General features: G+C 46.8%; 8 protein-coding genes across 8 annotated transcripts; 5 read left to right on the top strand and 3 right to left on the bottom strand.

Annotated features, from left to right (window-relative positions):
* Positions 1-529: 529 nt before the first annotated feature.
* On the top strand, positions 530-3,255 carry F4807DRAFT_459945 (major facilitator superfamily domain-containing protein; the record flags this gene model as incomplete). The annotated part of the gene is made up of 16 exons (XM_048001442.1): positions 530-772; positions 829-990; positions 1,193-1,300; positions 1,353-1,423; positions 1,474-1,584; positions 1,637-1,663; positions 1,716-1,758; positions 1,817-1,859; positions 1,911-2,001; positions 2,060-2,073; positions 2,126-2,242; positions 2,297-2,702; positions 2,751-2,822; positions 2,871-2,917; positions 2,972-3,176; positions 3,231-3,255. 16 exons carry the CDS (start codon positions 530-532, stop codon positions 3,253-3,255), a joined length of 1,785 nt encoding a protein of 594 aa, XP_047854631.1.
* A 518-nt stretch (positions 3,256-3,773) lies between these two features.
* On the bottom strand, positions 3,774-5,407 carry F4807DRAFT_70230 (hexaprenyl pyrophosphate synthase). Its single transcript, XM_048003369.1, has 2 exons — positions 4,123-5,407; positions 3,774-4,066 (listed from the first exon to the last, which is right to left on the bottom strand). The coding sequence occupies exons 1-2, from the start codon at positions 5,314-5,316 to the stop codon at positions 3,905-3,907; spliced, it is 1,356 nt and encodes a 451-aa protein (XP_047854630.1). The 5' UTR covers positions 5,317-5,407; the 3' UTR covers positions 3,774-3,904.
* Positions 5,408-5,530: 123 nt separating this feature from the next.
* Positions 5,531-6,959, top strand: F4807DRAFT_423852 (endoplasmic reticulum-based factor for assembly of V-ATPase-domain-containing protein). The gene is made up of 2 exons (XM_047997820.1): positions 5,531-6,008; positions 6,070-6,959. The coding sequence occupies exons 1-2, from the start codon at positions 5,727-5,729 to the stop codon at positions 6,613-6,615; spliced, it is 828 nt and encodes a 275-aa protein (XP_047854629.1). The 5' UTR covers positions 5,531-5,726; the 3' UTR covers positions 6,616-6,959.
* A 431-nt stretch (positions 6,960-7,390) lies between these two features.
* Positions 7,391-8,520, top strand: F4807DRAFT_423848 (uncharacterized protein). The gene is made up of 3 exons (XM_047997819.1): positions 7,391-7,614; positions 7,677-7,700; positions 7,756-8,520. The coding sequence occupies exons 1-3, from the start codon at positions 7,577-7,579 to the stop codon at positions 8,501-8,503; spliced, it is 810 nt and encodes a 269-aa protein (XP_047854628.1). The 5' UTR covers positions 7,391-7,576; the 3' UTR covers positions 8,504-8,520.
* Positions 8,521-10,098, bottom strand: F4807DRAFT_423847 (uncharacterized protein). The gene is made up of 2 exons (XM_047997818.1): positions 9,474-10,098; positions 8,521-9,378 (listed from the first exon to the last, which is right to left on the bottom strand). Exons 1-2 carry the CDS (start codon positions 9,567-9,569, stop codon positions 8,998-9,000), a joined length of 477 nt encoding a protein of 158 aa, XP_047854627.1. The 5' UTR covers positions 9,570-10,098; the 3' UTR covers positions 8,521-8,997.
* A 1,482-nt stretch (positions 10,099-11,580) lies between these two features.
* Positions 11,581-14,175, top strand: F4807DRAFT_467243 (DUF1793-domain-containing protein; the record flags this gene model as incomplete). The annotated part of the gene is made up of 2 exons (XM_048002469.1): positions 11,581-12,696; positions 12,832-14,175. The coding sequence occupies 2 exons, from the start codon at positions 11,581-11,583 to the stop codon at positions 14,173-14,175; spliced, it is 2,460 nt and encodes an 819-aa protein (XP_047854626.1).
* A 993-nt stretch (positions 14,176-15,168) lies between these two features.
* F4807DRAFT_467240 (uncharacterized protein) lies at positions 15,169-16,854 on the top strand (the record flags this gene model as incomplete). The annotated part of the gene is made up of 2 exons (XM_048002468.1): positions 15,169-15,538; positions 15,592-16,854. 2 exons carry the CDS (start codon positions 15,169-15,171, stop codon positions 16,506-16,508), a joined length of 1,287 nt encoding a protein of 428 aa, XP_047854625.1. The 3' UTR covers positions 16,509-16,854.
* A 156-nt stretch (positions 16,855-17,010) lies between these two features.
* F4807DRAFT_451456 (ankyrin repeat-containing domain protein) lies at positions 17,011-18,515 on the bottom strand (the record flags this gene model as incomplete). Its single annotated transcript, XM_048000238.1, has 2 exons — positions 17,011-18,356; positions 18,413-18,515. The coding sequence occupies 2 exons, from the start codon at positions 18,513-18,515 to the stop codon at positions 17,011-17,013; spliced, it is 1,449 nt and encodes a 482-aa protein (XP_047854624.1).
* Between the last annotated feature and the right edge of the window lie 969 nt (positions 18,516-19,484).

The raw sequence follows: 19,484 nt of genomic DNA, 5'->3' as shown, positions 1-19,484 counted from the left end.
ATTTATAATGCAGTAAGTAATTGGTTGTCCAGATTAACGCAAAGAAATAGTTAGCGCGGTCCAAATGCGAATAAATCTCCGAAATATACCTTGAAGCCAAGTTCAGGTCGTTAGCGGATCAAGTTTAATAGGAAGCACGACATCAAAATTGGACCTGCGATGGTACCTTAAGCGATGACGCGACCTTCGATCCATATTGCGTGAGGCGTTCGGTTCTTTTTCCAACTCCATTGATCTCCTCGGAATACCTATTACAGCTGGTGGGCTATTACCTTGTTACCTAAGTTTTCATGATGTCGCCATCGGCGTGGTGGGGTATTGCTAAGTCCAGGTGCAGGGAATAAGGAAATATAGAAACCAATTTTTATCATAATTTTAGGCAAATATAACTAAACTCTGGGCTTTCTAATAGTCTTCTAGACTTGAGTGTCTGTACAATAGAGGCGCATGATCACTTACATATTCAATTAGCCACATAAGGGAAGCATTCGGTGTACTAATTACCCCTTTTTTCAAGTAGAGAGACAAGATGTCTGCTCAGACACCAGCCGTCACGCCTTCACCCGATAGGTCTGCTACGCCTTCCGAGCATGGTAGTGGGAAGTTCCAAGGAAGAGTCGAAGAAAAGCATCCTGTCTATATTATTCCTCCTCTTGCGCCAGCCTTAGCCGCCCAGGAGCCTCAAAGGGTGGAGGGAGCTCTGGGCGATGCCGTCTTGCGTTGCTTGAGAATTCGAAAGGGCCCCAAGAATGAACCGTTTGATCTCGATGCTGTGAGCAATAATCATAACCCACTGGATATGTGCAAGCAGAGGTTGACTTGGTTCAGATTGCTACGCAACCGAGTATATGGGATTCCGAAAGTGTGGAGGAGTATAAAGAATTATACATCCACCCGAAATGGGAGAACTGGTCTGCTTTTGACCCGAAGTTCCGTTGGACGTGGAGGGAAGAGAGAGCAGTGCGACGTAAAGTTGACTGGAAGATTATGGTGAGTACTCAGAATCACGGCCCTGATTAATCCAATTAATTCATGACTTGCTGGCTGGTTATACTGCGTTATTGCATATATATATCGCTTTAGTTGATATATATGCTCCAAAGCAGCATATCAGAATAGAGAGCCATGAATTAGTTGCGTTTATTCGAGCCTCAACTGAGGTTGACACCAAAGAGCAAAACTGATTATGCAGGTATGGGTATGTGTTATGTTTTCCGCTCTGAATATCGATCGACAAAATATCTCCAACGCCGTTTCGGACAATATGCTCGGCGATTTGGGCCTCACACAAGCGGATTATGTAAGCAAGCCCCTGACTCTAGCCACCAACGGAATCTAAACTTCGCAAATAGAATACTGGACAGACTATCGCTCGTGTTGGTTTCTTAGTTGCCGAACTCCCGTCTCAACTCATCTCCAAACGGTTTGTGGGCTTTCTCAATTGCTTTCAGAGTCGAAGCTAACATTTCCCAGTATTGGGCCGGATCTATGGATCCCGATCCAAATTTGCCTTTTTAGCATCGTGTCTGCTCTGCAATTCTTCCTCAAGGGCCGGGCTTCTTTCCTTGCTACTAGATATTTGATGTAAGTTGGGTTGCTGTTGGATTTTACAGGCCCTCGCTCACGAGATATTTAGCGCAACGTTCCAAGGTGGTTTTATCCCGTAAGTCACCGTCGCCCACTTCAAGCTTGGGCATTTTCTGATCCAGTAATAGTGATACAATCCTTTACCTCAGTTACTTCTATACCAGTACAAGAGTAAGTCGCAATACTTGTCGTTATTAGCATACCTATGCTTACCTACATACGTTTCTAGCTTCCGATTAGGTTGGCTTGGTACTGGATGTCCTCTCAGATGGGTAAGAATTCATGTTCTGTGATCACAGCGCTCTTCTGATATCTTGAAACAGTCGATATCGGGGTGGGTTTTAGCGCTGTAGGCCTTTTATCGATGCGAGGTATTCTGGGCTACGCTGGCTGGAGATGGTTGTTTCTCATCGAGTAAGTCATAGCCTTCATGAACTATCTAACCTAATGCTACTCCCGCTAACACATCCAGGGGCGCGTTCACTTGTAAGGAAAAAGTTCCAGGATTCATAATTCGGAAGTATTAATTGTTTTACAGTCTTGGTTGGCCTGTTTTCGTTCTTCCTCATGCCGCAATGCCCAGCGAAGACGAAGAGTTGGTGGAACCCCGAAGGTTACTTCACAGAAAAAGAAGAGAAGATTATTGTTAATTCAGGTGAGTTATCGAAAAAGATAGATCCGGAAAAGTCACCTCTGACTTTATCGCCAGTCATCCGAGATGACCCTCAGAAAGGAGGAATGTTCAATCGACAAGGCCTTTCAGTCAAACAGATCTGGGAATGCTCGAAGGACTACGACATGTGGCCGTTATATATCTTAGGCCTATTATTCGGCCTACCCAAATATCCGGTTAGCCAATATTTGACTATTTCATTCCGAGGCTTAGGATTTAACGTTATCCATACGAACCTGCTTTCGATTCCGAATGTCGTCGGTTCTAGTATAACTATGTTACTCATCACCGCCTTGAGCGAGTTGGTGAATAATAGGAGTTTCGTGTCGATGGCAGAAGACCTCTGGCTGTTACCTTGCTTTGCTGCTTTGATAGCTTTACCGGATCCGATCGGTTCTTGGGTGTACTTCGCTATAGCGACTGTCCTATTATCTTTCCCATAGTAAGTGTTGCCCCCTAGCTATAGAATAGCCTTGCTAATTAAGTCTAGCACCCATCCTATTCAAGTCGCATGGACAAGCCGAAACGCAGGATCAGTTCAGAATCGAACGGTTTCAGCTGCGTATGTTTGGCCTCATCTTCTATCCGATAAACATGCTAATCGGTCTAGTATATACAACATGTGGGTTCAAGTCAGTGGGATGATAGGGGCAAACAGTGAGTACTGCTTCGAGCTGGTAGAGTGTAAGTGCTAACCTGGGAAATTCATAGTATATCAATCCTCCGACGCCCCGCGATACTTCAAAGCAAACAAGGGCTTGCTAGTGATTTGTGTATGGATGTGTGTTGTACAATATCCTGGCACATACTTCTACTACCGCTGGAGGAATAATTCCAAGGCGAAGAAATGGGACGTTATGACCCCGGAAGAACAGGAGGAGTATAGAAAGAGCACGACCGACGAGGGTAATAAACGGTTAGTTCTCTTTTCCCATAAGTCTAGAGGTGCCATTACTTATCCGTTTCATAGGCTTGACTTCCGTTTCGCTACGTAGCTCCTGAATATGACTCATGGAATGGTTCGAGAAGCGCTAGCTTAGTTCAAAGTCCAAAGTCAACGTATGAGAAATATATATCAGAGGATCTTCACCAGAGGCACACCTGTTATAGCTAGGCTGTTTTGCTGGGTTTCTCATATTCGACGGGAACTGGTCGCGACGAGAGCCAAGAAATTGAATGACTTTCAACTTTCACATACTATGAGATATGTATGTACGTAGCTTATGCGTTGAGATGAAGAAATCCTTGGCTGTACCCCTTATTCAGGACCAATTAGCTTTCAACACCAAAATGCTGGAGCCGTGGAACCCTTATGATCGTCAACAGGGGCCCACAAGGCATGACATAGGCGACGATCACCAAATGGAGAAGGCTCCTACGTAATAGCACGACAGCTATCATAGCCGTAGAAAAACAAACGTAGTTTGACGAATCCCGAAGAACTGGCTTCTAATGCTCATTATTTGAGTTTGGTGATTCTGTCTAGGTATGCTGGTCGTAATTGTACATTTTGATACAACTAGGGTAGGGGTCGTCGTTTGCGGTCGTGCCTCATTACACATGTAGAACGAGGACCCTGCTCGCGATCATCCAATGCCTACCTACGCGAGCGTTTTCGAGTGGTAATACAGGTCTAAAATGGTATTACTTCTGACGTTTAAGCGTATTCATCGCCATTTCTATTAGGCCGTCCTTTGCTTCGCTAGCCGGGAATGCGCCGAGAGCGGAGATGGCTTTTTGCGAGTACTCTTCCGCTAGTGCTCTTGTCTGTTCGATGCCATCACTTTGGTAAACAAGGTCGCGTGCCTATAAACATGGTTAGTAAGCCGTTCGTATCACACGCCCATCGTTGTATGCCATACCCTTTGCACATCGCCTTCTTCCCCAAATTTCCTCCCCACCAATGTGCCCAACTCCGGCGTCGTCTTCCACGCAAAGAGTAAAGGTGCGGTCGCAAGACCTAGTTGTAAGTCCGCTCCGGCCGGCTTTCCTAAATCTTTCCCGGACTTAGTATAATCTAACATGTCGTCTACTAACTGGAATGCTAGGCCTAAATTCCGACCATACGAGTAGGCAGCATCGACAGTGTTCAAGTCGGCTCTGCCAAGAAGTGCTGCCGCTCGGCATGACTTGGATATCAAGCTGGCTGTCTTGAGATAAGTCTTTTGTAGATAGTATGTAAATATCTCCTCCGTCCACTTGGGATTTTTTTCGTCCCGCGCAGTATTTTTCAACTGCATAAATTCGCCCTCGACAAGGTTTGCTATCACTGTCGCTAAGAGTTCAACCACTTCCGCGTTTCGTAATCGCGCCAAGGCGACCGAAGCTCTACCTAGGAGAAAGTCACCGGCTAATACGGCCATCTTATTACCGAACTCGTGATTCGCAGATGGGGATCCTCGTCGCGAAACTGAATGGTCTATGACATCGTCGTGTAGAAGTGAAGCAGTATGGATTAGCTCTGTGATCTCGGCTAGGCGGCGCTGGGATGGAAGTACGTCATTTTCGGCAGACTCGGGTTGCGAGGAGTATTCGGCATGGGGTGATGAAGGATTTACATCTGCAAGGACACCGAGCGGAGAAATAGAGGAGTCTATCGTGGCCATGGTCTGCGACGGCGGGGACTCCGGAGCTTTGGGACATATCGAGGTAGCTCTAGACATCAGTAAAACGATTAATGGCCGGACATGTTTTCCCTCGGCTTGCGTATAATATTTTGCGACTCGATCTAAAGAAGGGTGTCCCGACCCAAGAAGCTGGCGGATATTCCCCGTTAAATGTTTCATTTCCTTGGCGACAATTCGTAGAGGGTCAATGGGTAGTTCGGATTTAGTGGCTCGAGTAACAGCATTAGAGACCATGTTCGAGGCAACAGACACCGCCGCCGCCCATGCTGAAGATCTTTTTGGGCTATTATGGTATAACGATTTGGATATGCGTATTCTAAGATCTGAAGAAGTCGACCTTTGACAATCTGAGCAGGGCGAAAAAACCGAAGGTCGACCGGCGGCTGCGCGGGTTTTTGAGAGCACGGAAGCTCCTATTCGGAGCTGCATGGCGTCCGATTTACTGGCCTAGAGATTTCTCTAGGTACCCAATTGGTTTAATTACGTCGTAAAGGAGGTGGTCGGAACATTGGGGGAACAATATCGCGCGGTTTGGAGTCCAGAAGAGGAATGCGATAGTTTGGGTGCTGACACAGATGACGATGATTTACAATTAAAAATTTAGTGAATCGATGGGCCGATGGAGGGCGTTTGTGGCGCAGATTCATGATTCATGTGGCTTGAAGCTTCATAATCGGTATTTGAAGCACCGACTGGTACCTAAATACCAAGAGACGGGACGATCGACGCGATCGATAAAGGTGAGACCCACTCAAGCTTTACTTGGTGAATTCAATCTTGCTGCCTTCCATTTGACCTACCTTTATTCATAAACATCATGCGCAACACCACAACCAAATATGGTACTTCTTACTATGACCCCCTCCATAGTGGAGGCATTGAATAGATTGGGCGATACGAACATCGATGATATACCCAGCGGCAACGAGAACAGTCCGAATTCGAAGGGTTATAGCGAACCATCGTTGAGGGATCCCGAACTTGGAAGACCCATAAGTCACGGACAGATCATCGATACATGGAAATGCTTGAAGAATAAACATGATGATGCGACAAAACTGGAAGAACTCCTTCGTGGTGCGATGGTCTATATACCTCCCCCGCCTCCAAAACCAGAACCGGTTCGTTTTCTATTCTCTCGAGTAGAATATTGGATGGGTTGACTAATTCGAGTGTCTATAGACCGACGAGTATAAAGCTCTAATGGCCCGATTGCGTCACGAGGAAGAAGAGAGATCCTATGAGCGCATGCTGAAGAAAGCTCCACCCAAAGAATCGTTTGCACGGAGGTTTCCCGATGCCCCCATGGCGCATTCTTTCGCCGAAGTTAATCGACCGACGAAATCCTCGGATCTAGGAGATGATATCGAAAATGGTGATGTCCAGAAACAGATAACACTAGTTATCAATTTCCTCCTCAGCATTTTTGGTGCCGGCGCAGCGCTCTGGATAGCAGCCAGGTGGTGGAGTGTCCCGGCGCGACTATTCTTAAGTTTAGGCGGCAGTATCGTCGTTGCCATCGCAGAAGTCACCGTCTACTCTGCGTATACATGGAGAATGGCAGAGGGTGAAAAGATTCAGAATAAGAAGAGGGAAGTTAAGCAAATCGTTCAAACCTGGGTTATTGGAGAAGATGACAACGACAAGAAGGGTCACGACGAGCCTCTAACGATAGACGAAACGGAACCCGCGACGAATCTCCGAAGAAGGATCAAAGGACCGACATAAAGTCCATATAAACAAAATTTAATGTCAAAAATCTACGAATCTGCTGCATCTATTTCAATTGTTTATTTATCTTTATACATGATTATAATGCTAACACTAGGCACATACAGTAAACCTTGGCCATAGCGATTCTACTATACAACGATATTTTTATATAACGATATTTTCAAGGGGATTTTGCGATTTTGTATATAAAATAACGATAATTTTCCCATAACGAATATCGTTAACTTTTGGGTATTTTACTTAAAAAATCGTTATAGGGAAGTCAAGTTTTAACTAAATAGTACTATATAAAGTGGAATATTGCCTTTAATAGCCAATTATATTTTTATATTATTTTATTTAATTTTTTATCGCTAGTAATTGACAAAATTTGACGAGATATCCAGGAGCTTAAAGGCAGCGATTGTGAGAACTAGAGTTGAATTTGAGGTAAGGGACGATCGAAAGGTATTGAATGTACTCTTAAAGTACTTTCTCTAGGAATCTAAGCCTATTAATACATGATAGGTACAAGATCCACATTTCGGGTGGATAACCCCCTTCATAGCGATAACTTTGTATAACGATATAAGAGTGGTGTTTTTTGGCTATCGTTATGGCCAAGGTTTACTGTACTATATACTCTGGGTGGGCAGCCGTCAAGTAATCCTTGCCAGCCAATTGTCAGCTGTCTCAATTTTATTCTATCGGGCACGGACCCATGTTTCCACCCCCACATTCGCGTCATACGGAGATGCGCAAGACGCGTCTGGGAATTTAGACCAATTTACGCGTCTCTCTCTTCAAATTGATCCTCCACTTTTGCGCTTCAATGCTTTTAAAGCATTAGCAGGGAAAAATCAATCCAATTATGCTATACCCTTAGCCTCAGCACATTTAATCCGATATTCTTCCATCTCTTCATCACCAATTCATCTAGAACCGTGATGTTGGAAAATTGCATACATTAACTACAATGGGCTCGTCAAATTTCGGTGACCAGAGTGAGCCGAGGTATGTACTGCTTCAACTAATCGCTTGCACCACATATACATATACTAACAACAGCACAATAGGTTTGTGGTAAAACACAATCGGACGTCAGTATTGCTATACGCTACATCTACGGGACTGAGTTCCAACTAACTATTACAGACGGCCACTACGAACCTACAGCAAGCGTACTGCGCCAACCGATACGGCAGAACCTGTATCCAAGAAGCGACGCATGGAGCAAACAAGTGCGATTCCAGAAACGAAGGATGAGGCAGTGAAACCACTTCGTCACTCCAGCGTCTCTTGTTCCTCTCCGACTCTACCTCCACCGCAACCCATAAAGAAAGGCTCAATCATGAGCTATTTCAAGATTATGCAACCACTACCGAGCAGCTCATTAATCTCTCCAGAGCCGACTTCTGGACCTACCGAACCCGCCAGTACACCTCCGTCGTCCCCTCCAATGCCTAACTCGAATCGGAAGAAACGACGAAGGCTTACTACACGTATAATATCTCGAGCTACATCTGAAGATCCAAACCAGGAGGATGAAGCTGAAGGGGAAGATAAGAGATTAGACGAAATAGGCGGTAGATTGATGGCATCAGTAAGCCCAGCAGATGTGTTATCTGATGCTAGTTCGAACACCCACAGCCAATCGACTGCAAAACGGAAAAGGCAATTAACAGCTAGGAAATGTGAGCGGAACAAGAAGGAAGCCTCCAAACCAGGTGCAGTCCAAACAACGCTCAGCCTATCGATCTCGGATAAGGGGTTCACGGAGTGCAAGGAATGTGGCATGCTCTACAATCCTCTCCATAAACAGGATGCGAAATATCATGCTAGACGTCACGCAGCCATGCTGAAGGCGAAGTCGAGTACTCATGACAATGAAATATCGGATTAAACCAAAACAAAAGTGCCATGTGGTCTAGTAATAAGGTGTCTCTTAACTCGGGTAGAGTCGACGTGACTGCAACGGTACATACCAACGTACTACATGAAGGCCACCAGCAGCGCCCCAAAGCATTATAATCCAACCATTTACCCGAAATCGGTACTGTCCGACACTAAGCAATAGTTAACAGTCTCAACAAATTCGGCATTCTCCGAAGCCGCAAGCAGACGTTGGAACGCCAAAGCGACAAGGGAAATATGTTGCGCCTACCTCATCGTCCTCATGTCGCTATGCGCGTTCTTCGGAAATTGTCTTCCAGACAATGCCTAAGCCAAACATACAAGTGAATGGCAATATACTAATCTTTCAGTACATATACAAAATGGCCCTATATAAATTTCCAGTGGGGGTGTCATGCAACGACGCAATAGAAGTCGGCATGGCGGGCATTAAAAAGTTCAGCCGCAGCGTGATCAATTTACGTTGGGCGAACGTTTGACAAGTCATTGATGAGATTCCCCTGATTGACCCCTGATTTCAATATGCCGGCAAAGCTTGGCATACATTGTGTCAACGATTTTCATCGGCATCCCCCTTTTTCCTAGCCGCCGAAGCTGTATAGCGTCATTTATAATAAATGACAATGAGCGCCATTCCTTGGAAATCAAGTCGCATTTCTCCACACATTCGATCAAGCATATCAACCATCCCAGATATTGTGCCCACGCGATAAGCGGAACCCAGGCGAATTCGCCTATCATTCCATCAGTCGATCGCTCACTAGCCGCGTATCTAAACGACCACATACAAGGGCGGGTGCTTTCGAAGAAGCCTTTCGGTTCTCTACCCGAGCGGGCAATGTCAAGTTGATCCTCGGCTTCTAGGTATTCCACCCGATTGCCAGAGTGTGTGTGGTGACGCGCGATGGGTTTGATAATTGTGATCTTCATACACTTTGCTAACTTGTTCATGTTCTCAGTCCCTCACAAACATTTGGTTTGACCGATGGAGAGACCACAAAAAGCCAAGACTGTTGCGCAAATATCAAGAACACCAAATAGAAAGATATTTTCATCACTATTAGGCGCCTCGTTGCCGCCGTGCCGCAGACCACTTCGAGCCAAAATGAAACCCGGCAGAAAACGGGTAGAAAGACGATATCATCATAGATAGCGCATAACTATCGCGGCAATTTACACGCGTCTATTACACATCATATATTGATGGAACATCGGGACGTTGTTAAATATCCCGCTTTCAAAGATATTATACGGATCACAGCGAAGGACAACATCCATGGATGTTAGGTCCACGTGCTACCCGCAAACCGGTCTCAGGAAAACGAGGCTTACCACGCGACGACCTTGTGCAAGGTTAGCCTACGCTGTGTTTGCGGTTCACGCAAACAGCATAAGCTGGGCATCGCAGACAAAGTTTTTGGTGTTAGTGTATAGTACTGTATAACTACCTAGTAGGTCGGAGTTGACTAATATCATCTCAATGGTATTAAGTGAATGTATCTATGCTAATTGGCGTGTGTGCCCAAGGCTTCCAAACGAGCACAGGTAGCTAGGCAAACTAAATTTAACCTAGATTATCAGCGATACACATGCCTCAGCATATTATGATGACCCAACATTAGGCGATTATGAATGTGTTGTGTATTATTTGTAAGACTGTCAAATCGCGGGGTTAGCACCTTTCGTCCACCACAGTGGGGTGCGACGGCCCGCCCTCGTGGAGTATGTCGCTCCGATTCAAAGACCAAAGTTAAGCCTCGTACAACGCGCTGCAACTCCATCACCAGCATCTCAAGCCAAGACATAATATACGACACTCCAAAACATCGTTACATACACTATAATTATTAAGCTGGACCGTAACATCCAAGACCAGGCACACAATGCACGGAGAAGCAGCTAATTCATGTACAATGCAGGTGCTGAATTTAACCACTAACATTCTCCTAATCTGCCGATCCTAGTTAATGGGGTCCAACTCTTGGGGTCAGTCTCTTTCTTCGGACCAGACTGTGTATTGAGGACTCTGATATCATATAGATATATTACCTAGTTACAATAGATATAACCCGGAATGTGGGTATTTCTCTAAAGTAATTAATAAGTCGCTATGTACGTACGAGTACACGCGGTCCAGAACACCCCATAAGGTGGAGCCAATTGATGATTACCGAAAAGGGTAATTTCATCCCCTATTTAACCAATCACGTAAGAGGACACTAGGCCGCCAACGAATAGTCTAATAACGGTAGTTACATACAAAGGGGGGTTGCTTGTCTCTTTCAATCCCGTTTATCTGGATTTCGCTTGACAAATACATGGTCATCTATTTTCACACAAAAAATTGTGATTGTTTTCCAAACGTAAGTAAATCCAGGTCCAGGCCAGTTAATACATACGACTTGAGACTATACGCTTGGTACATGGCTACACATCCACAACTTTCGTGGCCGTTGACACTGCTGTATTTATACTGTACTTAGCCAGTACCTCAATACACCTACATCCATGAATATCGTACAAACTCACAACGCACGACATACGTATGTATATGTAAACAACCTTACATCTATGCATATCCTACCTAGCACTTATGATTGGGCAATTTCTATTGCATCGCGCAGGGTTACCATAATCTATCTATCCATCTACTGGGACGCTCTTGGGATTACACCAAGGCTTCCTTGATGTTATGATATTAATTATCGTCAACTTACCGCCCCGCCATACACCGAATCATTCTACCTGCTCAGAACCGAGTCTTTCAATATCCTAGAATCCTAGAATCCATCTTCGGCTACATTGAGTCGCGTGAACTTCCTATCACCGGTGAATTACTGCTTTGCCATAAGCCTCCCCACTCGGCCCATGAACACTACTTTATACATCAATATATATTGCACCTCGCGTGAGAGAGTGCGTGTTACCTGAGGCCCAAGAAATCATATATAAATGTCATGTCGTACCTCATGATTCATATCAAGAGTCCAATCAATCAGTACCCCTCAAGCAACTACACCTAACTCTTTATCGTGTACCACATTATACCTAAGATACAGGAAAGTCATGTGTATCATCGGCAAGTTGGTATTAGGTGCCTCTTTGCTCCTTAGTACCATCCTGCCTAGCGTTGTGGCTCAGGTCCCTCCATTCACCAATTTTACAGTCTATCCAAATGAGGCCGAAGCCTCACATGTTCCAAAGTACTCCCCCCTCAGACCACCAGCCATCCCACTGGCTGTTAGAAGCCCATACACTAGTGTTTGGTCTTCCACCGCTGGACATGGGACACTGAACAGCCAAAATCCCATCTTTTGGTACGGTCAGGGGCTAGGATGGGAAGGAATCGTCGTGGTCGACGGCAACTCCTTTGAGTACATGGGCACCGTCATCAACGACTTTCCGGAGCTGTCATACTTCAACACTACGGTTCCCCTTGAGGTCAGATTTGATTCTCAATTTTCAAACTTCACATTCCTTGCTGGGCCAGTGGTTGTCACGGCAAGCTTCTTCTCGCCGGTTATACCTAAGGACATCTGTCGGAGTTCCATACCGCTTAGCTATCTCACAACTACTGTCCAATCAAACGACGGCAAGCCGCACCATGTTCAGTTCTACTCCGATGTTAACGCCCAGTGGATAGGCCTAGGAAATGAATTCGATATCATAAAGGAATTCCATACTGGCCCGGTAAATGGGAATGGGACAGGAAATACCACCGACTCGCCAAGTAGCTGGATATTACGCCCGAGATTTCCTTCACTGTTTGCCGAGGCCAACCAAATCCCGCGGTGGGGAAATATGTCGTTCACCACGAGTTCTATGGGTGCTTCAAATTTCACATACCAAAGCGGGTCCGCAACGAGCGTTCGATTTGGGTTCGTTAACAATCGCCAGCTCACTAATGATGCCGGGTCAGCAACGCGAGGTTTTGGAAACCAGGAACCTGTCTATGCCTTTGCGCATGATATGGGAGATGTGATAGAGACCTCTGTTCGCTACACTATTGGCTCAATTCAATCTCCTTCTGTGAGATACCTTCACAAGGGAGGGCTGTCAAATTTAGCTCCTTGGTGGGAAAAGTGTTATGGGGATATGCATGAGACGATTCGTTTCCACTGGAACGACTTCGATACAGCCGCTGCACTTGGACACGAGTTCGAGAAGAAACTGAGGGCTGATGTTAACGCGTTTTATAAAGGCAGCGAACCCCCTATTTTCGGCAACAGCAGCGCACCTGCCGCATTTAAAAGCAATGGGACATTTAGAGCTTCTGATGTTTTGAATGGAACTGACCAATATGGTCAACAATACGAGTTTGACTCTAACTCAGCGTATGGATACCTCGAACCTGGTAACGCAACCGGACTTGCCGTTCCCTTCATTTCGGAGGCAGAATCGTATTACGCAATAGTAGCATTATCAGCGCGGCAGGTAATGGGAGCCTACGTTTTCGCAGTTCCTCCCACTTCTACCGACAGTTCGGATTCATCAGTAGAGCCGCTTATGTTCCAAAAAGAAATATCCAGCAACGGCAACATCAACACCGTCGACGTGCTCTACCCCGCCTCCCCCTTTTTCCTGTACGCCAACCCGACGCTGCTCAAATACATCATGCAGCCGCTGCTCGAGCTGCAAGAAGGCGACTTCTACCCGAACACGTACTCGACGCACGACATCGGCGCGCACTTCCCGCTGGCGACGGGCCACGTCGAGGGCACGGACGAGTACATGCCGGTGGAGAACAGCGGCAACTTCATCCTGATGGCGTACGCGTACTACAAGTTCACGGGGGACGCGCGCTGGCTGACCCAGCACTACGACCTGCTGTCGCGCTTCGCGCAGTACCTGCTCGACTACTCGCTCGTGCCCGCCGCCCAGCTCAGCACCGACGACTTCGCCGGCGAGCTCGCCAACCAGACCAACCTCGCCGTCAAGGGCATCGTCGGGCTGCAGGCCATGTCGGCCATCGCGCGCGTCGTCGGCAGCAGCGACGCCTCTCTCTTCTCCGAGCGCGCCGCTTCGTATTACGAGCAGTGGGAGGACCTCGCGATCGACCCGTCGGGCCGCCACACGCTCCTCGCGTACCAATGGCGCTCAAGCTGGGGCCTTTTGTACAACATCTACTTCGACAAGCTGCTAAACATGGGGCTCGTCAAACCCCACGTCTACGAGATGCAGAGCCGCTGGTACGCGAGCGTGTCCCAGGTCTTCGGCGTGCCCCTCGACAACAGACACCACTACACCAAGAGCGACTGGGAGATCTGGACGGCGGCGACGTGTGGCGCGGGGACAAGGCGGCTGCTTGTAGATGCCGTGGCTTACTGGCTCAATGAGACTAGTACTAACTTGCCCTTCGCGGACTTGTATGAGACCGTTGGTCAGGGCGATTACCCGCTGCAAATTGACCACTTCAGCGCGCGGCCCGTCGTCGGCGGACATTTCGCGCTCTTGGCGCTGGCGAAGACGGGGCAGATGGCTGGTGCCACCGGCGGCGATACGACGGGGAGTTTGTTTGAGAGGAATGGGACGGATCCACTGCCGCGCCCGGATACGCCGAGTGTGCCCCCCACGTACGCGGGACCGGCGTTTAAGACGAGGGCTGTGAGGAAGAAGGATGAGAGGAAGGATGTTTCGTGGCTTGGAAAGGGCGGGCGATGAGTTTTTGGTGGTGGGATATGTACTGAGGTGCGGAAATACGTAGGTATCAATGAGGCTGGCATTTAGGGGAGACGTGGACGTGTAAGACTTTGTGATCTTGCTTTTATTTCTCCGCATTTTCTTTATCTACTTTACCTTCTCGAGCTGGGTTCTCTCTAGTAGTGGTCTGGTTGCATTTACATACATGTAGGGAGATGTAAGCGGTGTTAGTAGACTCGATAGAGCTAGCTTGAAGAGAGAATAATAACCTTATGTGTTGTTATTCAGCTTCGATATTGCGCGAATGCTTTGGACGCCATACTTGATTAGTAGGTCAAAACATAATCACTGTGGTATGAGTATGAGAAGCGGCCATACGTTTTGTGTGTAAGTTCCATCGAGTCATCTGTAACCGTTGATACTAGGAACGTTTTCATCACATTTCTATATAGTGGTGGGGTAGGAGTGGAAGACTACACGCCACGTTGACGACGTGGGATCCGGTGTGGTCGGTCGAGTAACATATGTACCTCGGTACCTATAGAATAACTCCATTGGAAGGTGAATGTCGCCTAACCAAATGATTATCTCTGTTTCCCCTTTTTTCTTGATCAGATGAGCAAATGGCATTAAAAAGGATTATTTTTGCAAGGTCGAGGTATGCATTAGTCCAGATGGCGTCGTCGGCAGCAGCACTTTGAAAATCATCTTTTCTCCTCCGATACGTGAATCAATTTCTAGTCGTTTTTACGACATAAGAGGTCGATGTAACCACAACGGTCATTGATGCCTTACTACCCAGGGTGGAGGGTAGGTATGTAGGTTCATTTGTGGTGCTTTGCTTCTAGATCTCATTCATTGGAGTCCAGCTGTACCGTCAGTATGCGATAATTTCGGTCGTGCAACCATACCTCCTGAAGACATACTAAATAGTGAGGCCCTCAAATCCTTCGAAGGAAAAATGAACTCAAGTTCGTCTCCCTACTTTCGAAAAAAATACAAATTCCATTCACGATGAAATTGACGACACTCGACAAAATGCCCTCGTTGTGGACCCCTGAACTGATCCAAAACTTCTACAATGCAGTACGAAAACTGTACAACTTAACACAAACGCCTTGTGAAGAGGGTTTATATGGAAACTTGCCAATTCAAGAAGATTTTAACGAGTACACTCTGCGCCTGGGAGATGAGCTCCAGTTAGCAAACATTATCGCATTTTTAGCCCAAGCACAGGAGGGACAAGCGGCTGTCTCAGGGGTTTGTGTGGAAGAAAACGAAGATAGGTTAATCATTCGTCTCGCCAGCAACGAGGCGCCTTCCCAAACCACTCTAGATGGCCTCAATAACATCCTCGATATCATGAGCAAAGGCGTAAGGAATCGTATGTCCTTAGTCCAATTCATTCATAATTCTCATCTAACTAGAGGCTGCTAGGTATGAGTAAAGATGTCTTACAGGATATGATATATGAGAGTGTACTGGATCTAAGCCATGAGCGGATCTTACAACGAATACGTCCTTCCTGGGTTCCCGCCCCTGGATACTTCCGCAAGGGGGAACAGCCGCTATGGGAACGAACAGATAAAATACTGCATTATCAAAAGTGCGAATTAAAACTCAAGCCAGGGCTCGAAAGACTGATTTCAGAGCTGAGGTTACTGGAGAAAAGACCCAGCGAACAGGATCTTCGGGTATCTTTGAAATCCATCGTTCAACGCTGCGCTGACGTATCTCATGATGAATATTGCCGCCCTTCCATGCAACAACTACGCCAAGACCTAAAGAACGAAGAGAGTAAATGGAGGACATCACTGAAAGATATCGTACAAGTCGATAAACTTGCTGGGTATCTTGCTCTCTCTAGAGATCTCGCAGAGCTGGCTCTACAGACCCAGTACCGACAACTGACCCAGGAAATCGACCTCGAATTACTCCCAGCACAAGAACCTCTGAAACCGGTTGGGTCGCTGAAACGATGTTATGTCCATGCTGAAGTGCAGCTTATCCTACATTACGAAGATGAGCCTCATGAAAAGCCTCCTCGCGCAATTGGATGCAGCAAATCGGCGTGTTTTCTCTGCGATTCTCTGATACAAAAGCTAGGAAAATATCGCATTTCGCGCACCCATGGGCGATTTTTTGATACATGGGGTATCCCAAATATCAAGCTAGAAAGACCGGAACGCTTCAGATCTGCCATAGAAGGCATGATCAAGAATATGGATGAATTGAACCCAAAAGGCGTCCAGTTGTTCAGACCTTACGCCCTTCAGAGCACGGCAATACTTCCCCGTGCCAATATTTCAGATCTTACACTTCAAGTGGAGGCGTTCAGTCTTGGGGATGCATAAGCTGTCACCTGTGATAGACAGCGGTGGCAGTGGGATTTTCAACACCATCTGGATTAAAACGCCGGATCGTGGCCTGCCTAGTGGCCTGAATCGGCGGATGCTGACCAAGAACGCCCGGATTGCCAAGATTCGCGCCATTACTGACGACGGCGACAAATACCACTTACTCACTCTCCTAACACGCCCGTAGCGTTAGGTAATTCCACTGGCTTTTCTGATTGCTAAAGAAGCTAGAAAAGTCAAAATATTCCTTGGTCTGAGGACGACGATTGAGTACTTAAACTGCTCTATATTATCTTCAATGCGAGGTGGAGTGCTTGCAGTGGTTTTATGCACTAAGTTCCAACGTTTACAGAAGATAAATGCATTCTGATTTTCTTTATATATGAGAAAGCTTATGTCGGATAAGGAGCTCGGGAACATGTATTTTACTTTTCCTCCAGTTTTTGGATTATTTTCGTTCGAGGACATCTATGCCACCAGCGTCCTCTATCGCATCCAATCAGAATTGCTCACCATATGGAAACAGGTATTGGTATTGGTGAAATATCTCTGTACGCCCGGGGCAACGACGGAGGATCATGCCTCTTTCTACGCCTTCCTGGACAAGTACATCCACCATAGATTCCAACTCATAGAACTCTGCCACTGCCATGGCCCAATTTCCTGTTTCCGGGGTGTTCAACTTCGCTCCGTACTGGCGCAATAGGCGGAACATATCCATGTTCTCTTTTAAAACGGCCAAGATAATTGGCGGAGTGCAGCCCTCGTTGACATTTGCCCCTGCCTCAAGAAGCATCTTAGCCATGGAAAGCCTTGATAATCGCGCTGCGAACATAAGTGCTGTATCGGCAACTAGCAACAATTTTGGATTTGGATCTGCCCCATGGTCGAGAAGTAGCTTAACAATATCTGGGTTCCCGCCCTGCACGGCTTCTAGTAGGGGGTTGTGTATATAATCGGATTTTGACCCATTGATCAAGTTGGGCCAGGGGACTTGATTGAGTAAATATTTTACCATGTCCACATGGCCCGCGCCCGCCTTTCTAGTAACTTGAGCCAGTAGGCTTGTATTGTTTTGGAACATGGAAACACCACGCTTGTAGTTTTCTGGATGTCGCGTTGAAAGCACTGCTTTCCTTAGGCTGTAATATTCTTCACACACTCCCGCGTCCAAACCGATGGTCATGCTGTCGAGTGCAAAGTCAAAAACCTCCTTGTGACCATAAATAGCAGCCCACTTGAGAGCGATTTCTTGTAATAAGTGATATAAGCGTGAATTTAGATCGAGGTTCAGGTCGGAGGAGTGGAGAACGCGTAATATAGACACGTCACCCTTAAAAAAAGCCGCGTCAAAGACAGCGCCGAAGACGCGACTAGAATTATATCCCATCACATGTTTAGCGAATAGCCGGAAGCCCTGAGAAATAATCTTCTCGACGTGTGATCGGTAACCAAGATACACGGCCGCAACAAAAAAGTCCGCCTCCAGCTCTTCATCGGAAAATTTAAGAGGCAGTGACAATTCAGAATAGAACAGATCACCCGTGTCAGTAGACCAGCCTCCATTGACGAGAGCAAGATGAGACAGCGATTTCAGACGAGCCTTAACAGCGGTCTCCTCTACGTCGCCGACCTGCTCAGAGATAGCCACCGCGGCACGTCGAATGCGATAGAGGAGCGATTTGGGCTCTTGTTCGATCCACGCCTGATAAGCTATATATTCAACCAAAAAGGCGCGCCACTGATCGAACCGACAAGATGAAGTTTTCCAATCAACATCCATTTCGATGGTATCGAGGAGACGGAGGCGGAAGATAGTGTCGTCCACAAAATATTTAAACTGACCTGTGAGTGGCAGTGATTAGATACGAAGTGCAAAGTTAACAGGTTTATAAACTGACGGCTGACGAGACGTAGTCTCATGAATCGCTTCAACTCGCGAGAATATGCGAACTCCTCGAATATGAGATCGACGATCTCCGGGGCGAAGGCGAAAAGGTGCATGATGGCCAAAGGATGGTGGATAATGCTAGCAGACCGGTCATCAACATAGGCACAAGTATTGTTCGCTCGATGTCTTAAGCGGATGCCTACCTGTAAAACATGTAAGAAAATCCGGGAGAAGCTGGGAGCCGTTGGTGGTAGGAGATAGTTCAAACGCGCCTTGGAAGCTGAAACGACGTGGCTAAATACATGTAATTTTGGCTGGCTGGTTCACAGCATATCGTTCGCTGTCCTGAAAAAAACAGCCAGCGTAGCCACCGAAAGAGAAAAGCCACATACACGGTGCCAAGATATTTCAATTTACACGGACTACCTAGGTCAACCTCCAATACAATGCGCCGTCGCCCCCAATTTCACGGAGAATCATTTTTATCAGTGTCTTTGTTACTGGACCGAAGCGTGTAGGAAGCCCTCCGCATAGGCCAACCAAATTTTTCACACCTACCTACCTAGTGAGGGTTTCAATCTAATGTAGGTAACTATAATTGACAGGTTATTACGGCAGGCTCTTGTCAATGTTTTAGGAATCAATGTCATCTTCTTGGATACTTTTTTACATGCATTTATAGCCCATGAGCTCTCAGCCTATTTCGACTTAAACTACGTTTTGGGACTCACAAACCAGGCTTTCTACAGGGTGTATGAGAAAGGGACCTTTTACATCGAGACCTGGGCTTGCGAGACCAATGACCTGTCTAAATATGATACTTGCCTGGTAGGAAAGGTACATACATTATGCTCGGTGGATGCGGACGCAAGGTAGATGACGCTGTTTCAACTTAGCGTGACAAATATTATTGAACATGGCAAAGTAAATTACAATAGTATTAGAGAATATTCCTTCTCTCTAAATGGACGATGGAGAGCGAATATGTATGGGGGGGGGGGGGGGGGGGGGGGGGGGGGGGGGGGGGGGGGGGGGGGGGGGGGGGGGGGGGGGGGGGGGGGGGGGGGGGCGGGGGGGGGGCT

The sequence above is a fragment of the Annulohypoxylon truncatum genome (genome assembly GCF_022578515.1).
Source record: "Annulohypoxylon truncatum strain CBS 140777 unplaced genomic scaffold F4807scaffold_14, whole genome shotgun sequence".
NCBI classification, from domain to species: Eukaryota; Fungi; Ascomycota; class Sordariomycetes; order Xylariales; family Hypoxylaceae; genus Annulohypoxylon; species Annulohypoxylon truncatum.
The sequence above is the reverse complement of the archived record's forward strand: the minus strand, read 5'-3'. Positions and strand labels throughout refer to the sequence as shown.

Coding starts and splice junctions, on each gene's coding strand:
- F4807DRAFT_423848 (XM_047997819.1), top strand. CDS start 7,577: ATGGGCTCGTCAAATTTCGGTGACCAGAGTGAGCCGAG. Junction 7,615..7,676: donor GGTGACCAGAGTGAGCCGAG/GTATGTACTGCT, acceptor ACAGCACAATAG/GTTTGTGGTAAAACACAATC. Junction 7,701..7,755: donor GTGGTAAAACACAATCGGAC/GTCAGTATTGCT, acceptor TAACTATTACAG/ACGGCCACTACGAACCTACA.
- F4807DRAFT_423847 (XM_047997818.1), bottom strand. CDS start 9,569: ATGAAAATATCTTTCTATTTGGTGTTCTTGATATTTGCGCAACAGTCT. Junction 9,379..9,473: donor AACCAAATGTTTGTGAGGGA/CTGAGAACATGA, acceptor CGGGTGGAATAC/CTAGAAGCCGAGGATCAACT.
- F4807DRAFT_423852 (XM_047997820.1), top strand. CDS start 5,727: ATGGTACTTCTTACTATGACCCCCTCCATAGTGGAGGCATTGAATAGA. Junction 6,009..6,069: donor CGCCTCCAAAACCAGAACCG/GTTCGTTTTCTA, acceptor GAGTGTCTATAG/ACCGACGAGTATAAAGCTCT.
- F4807DRAFT_70230 (XM_048003369.1), bottom strand. CDS start 5,316: ATGCAGCTCCGAATAGGAGCTTCCGTGCTCTCAAAAACCCGCGCAGCC. Junction 4,067..4,122: donor AAGAAGGCGATGTGCAAAGG/GTATGGCATACA, acceptor CCATGTTTATAG/GCACGCGACCTTGTTTACCA.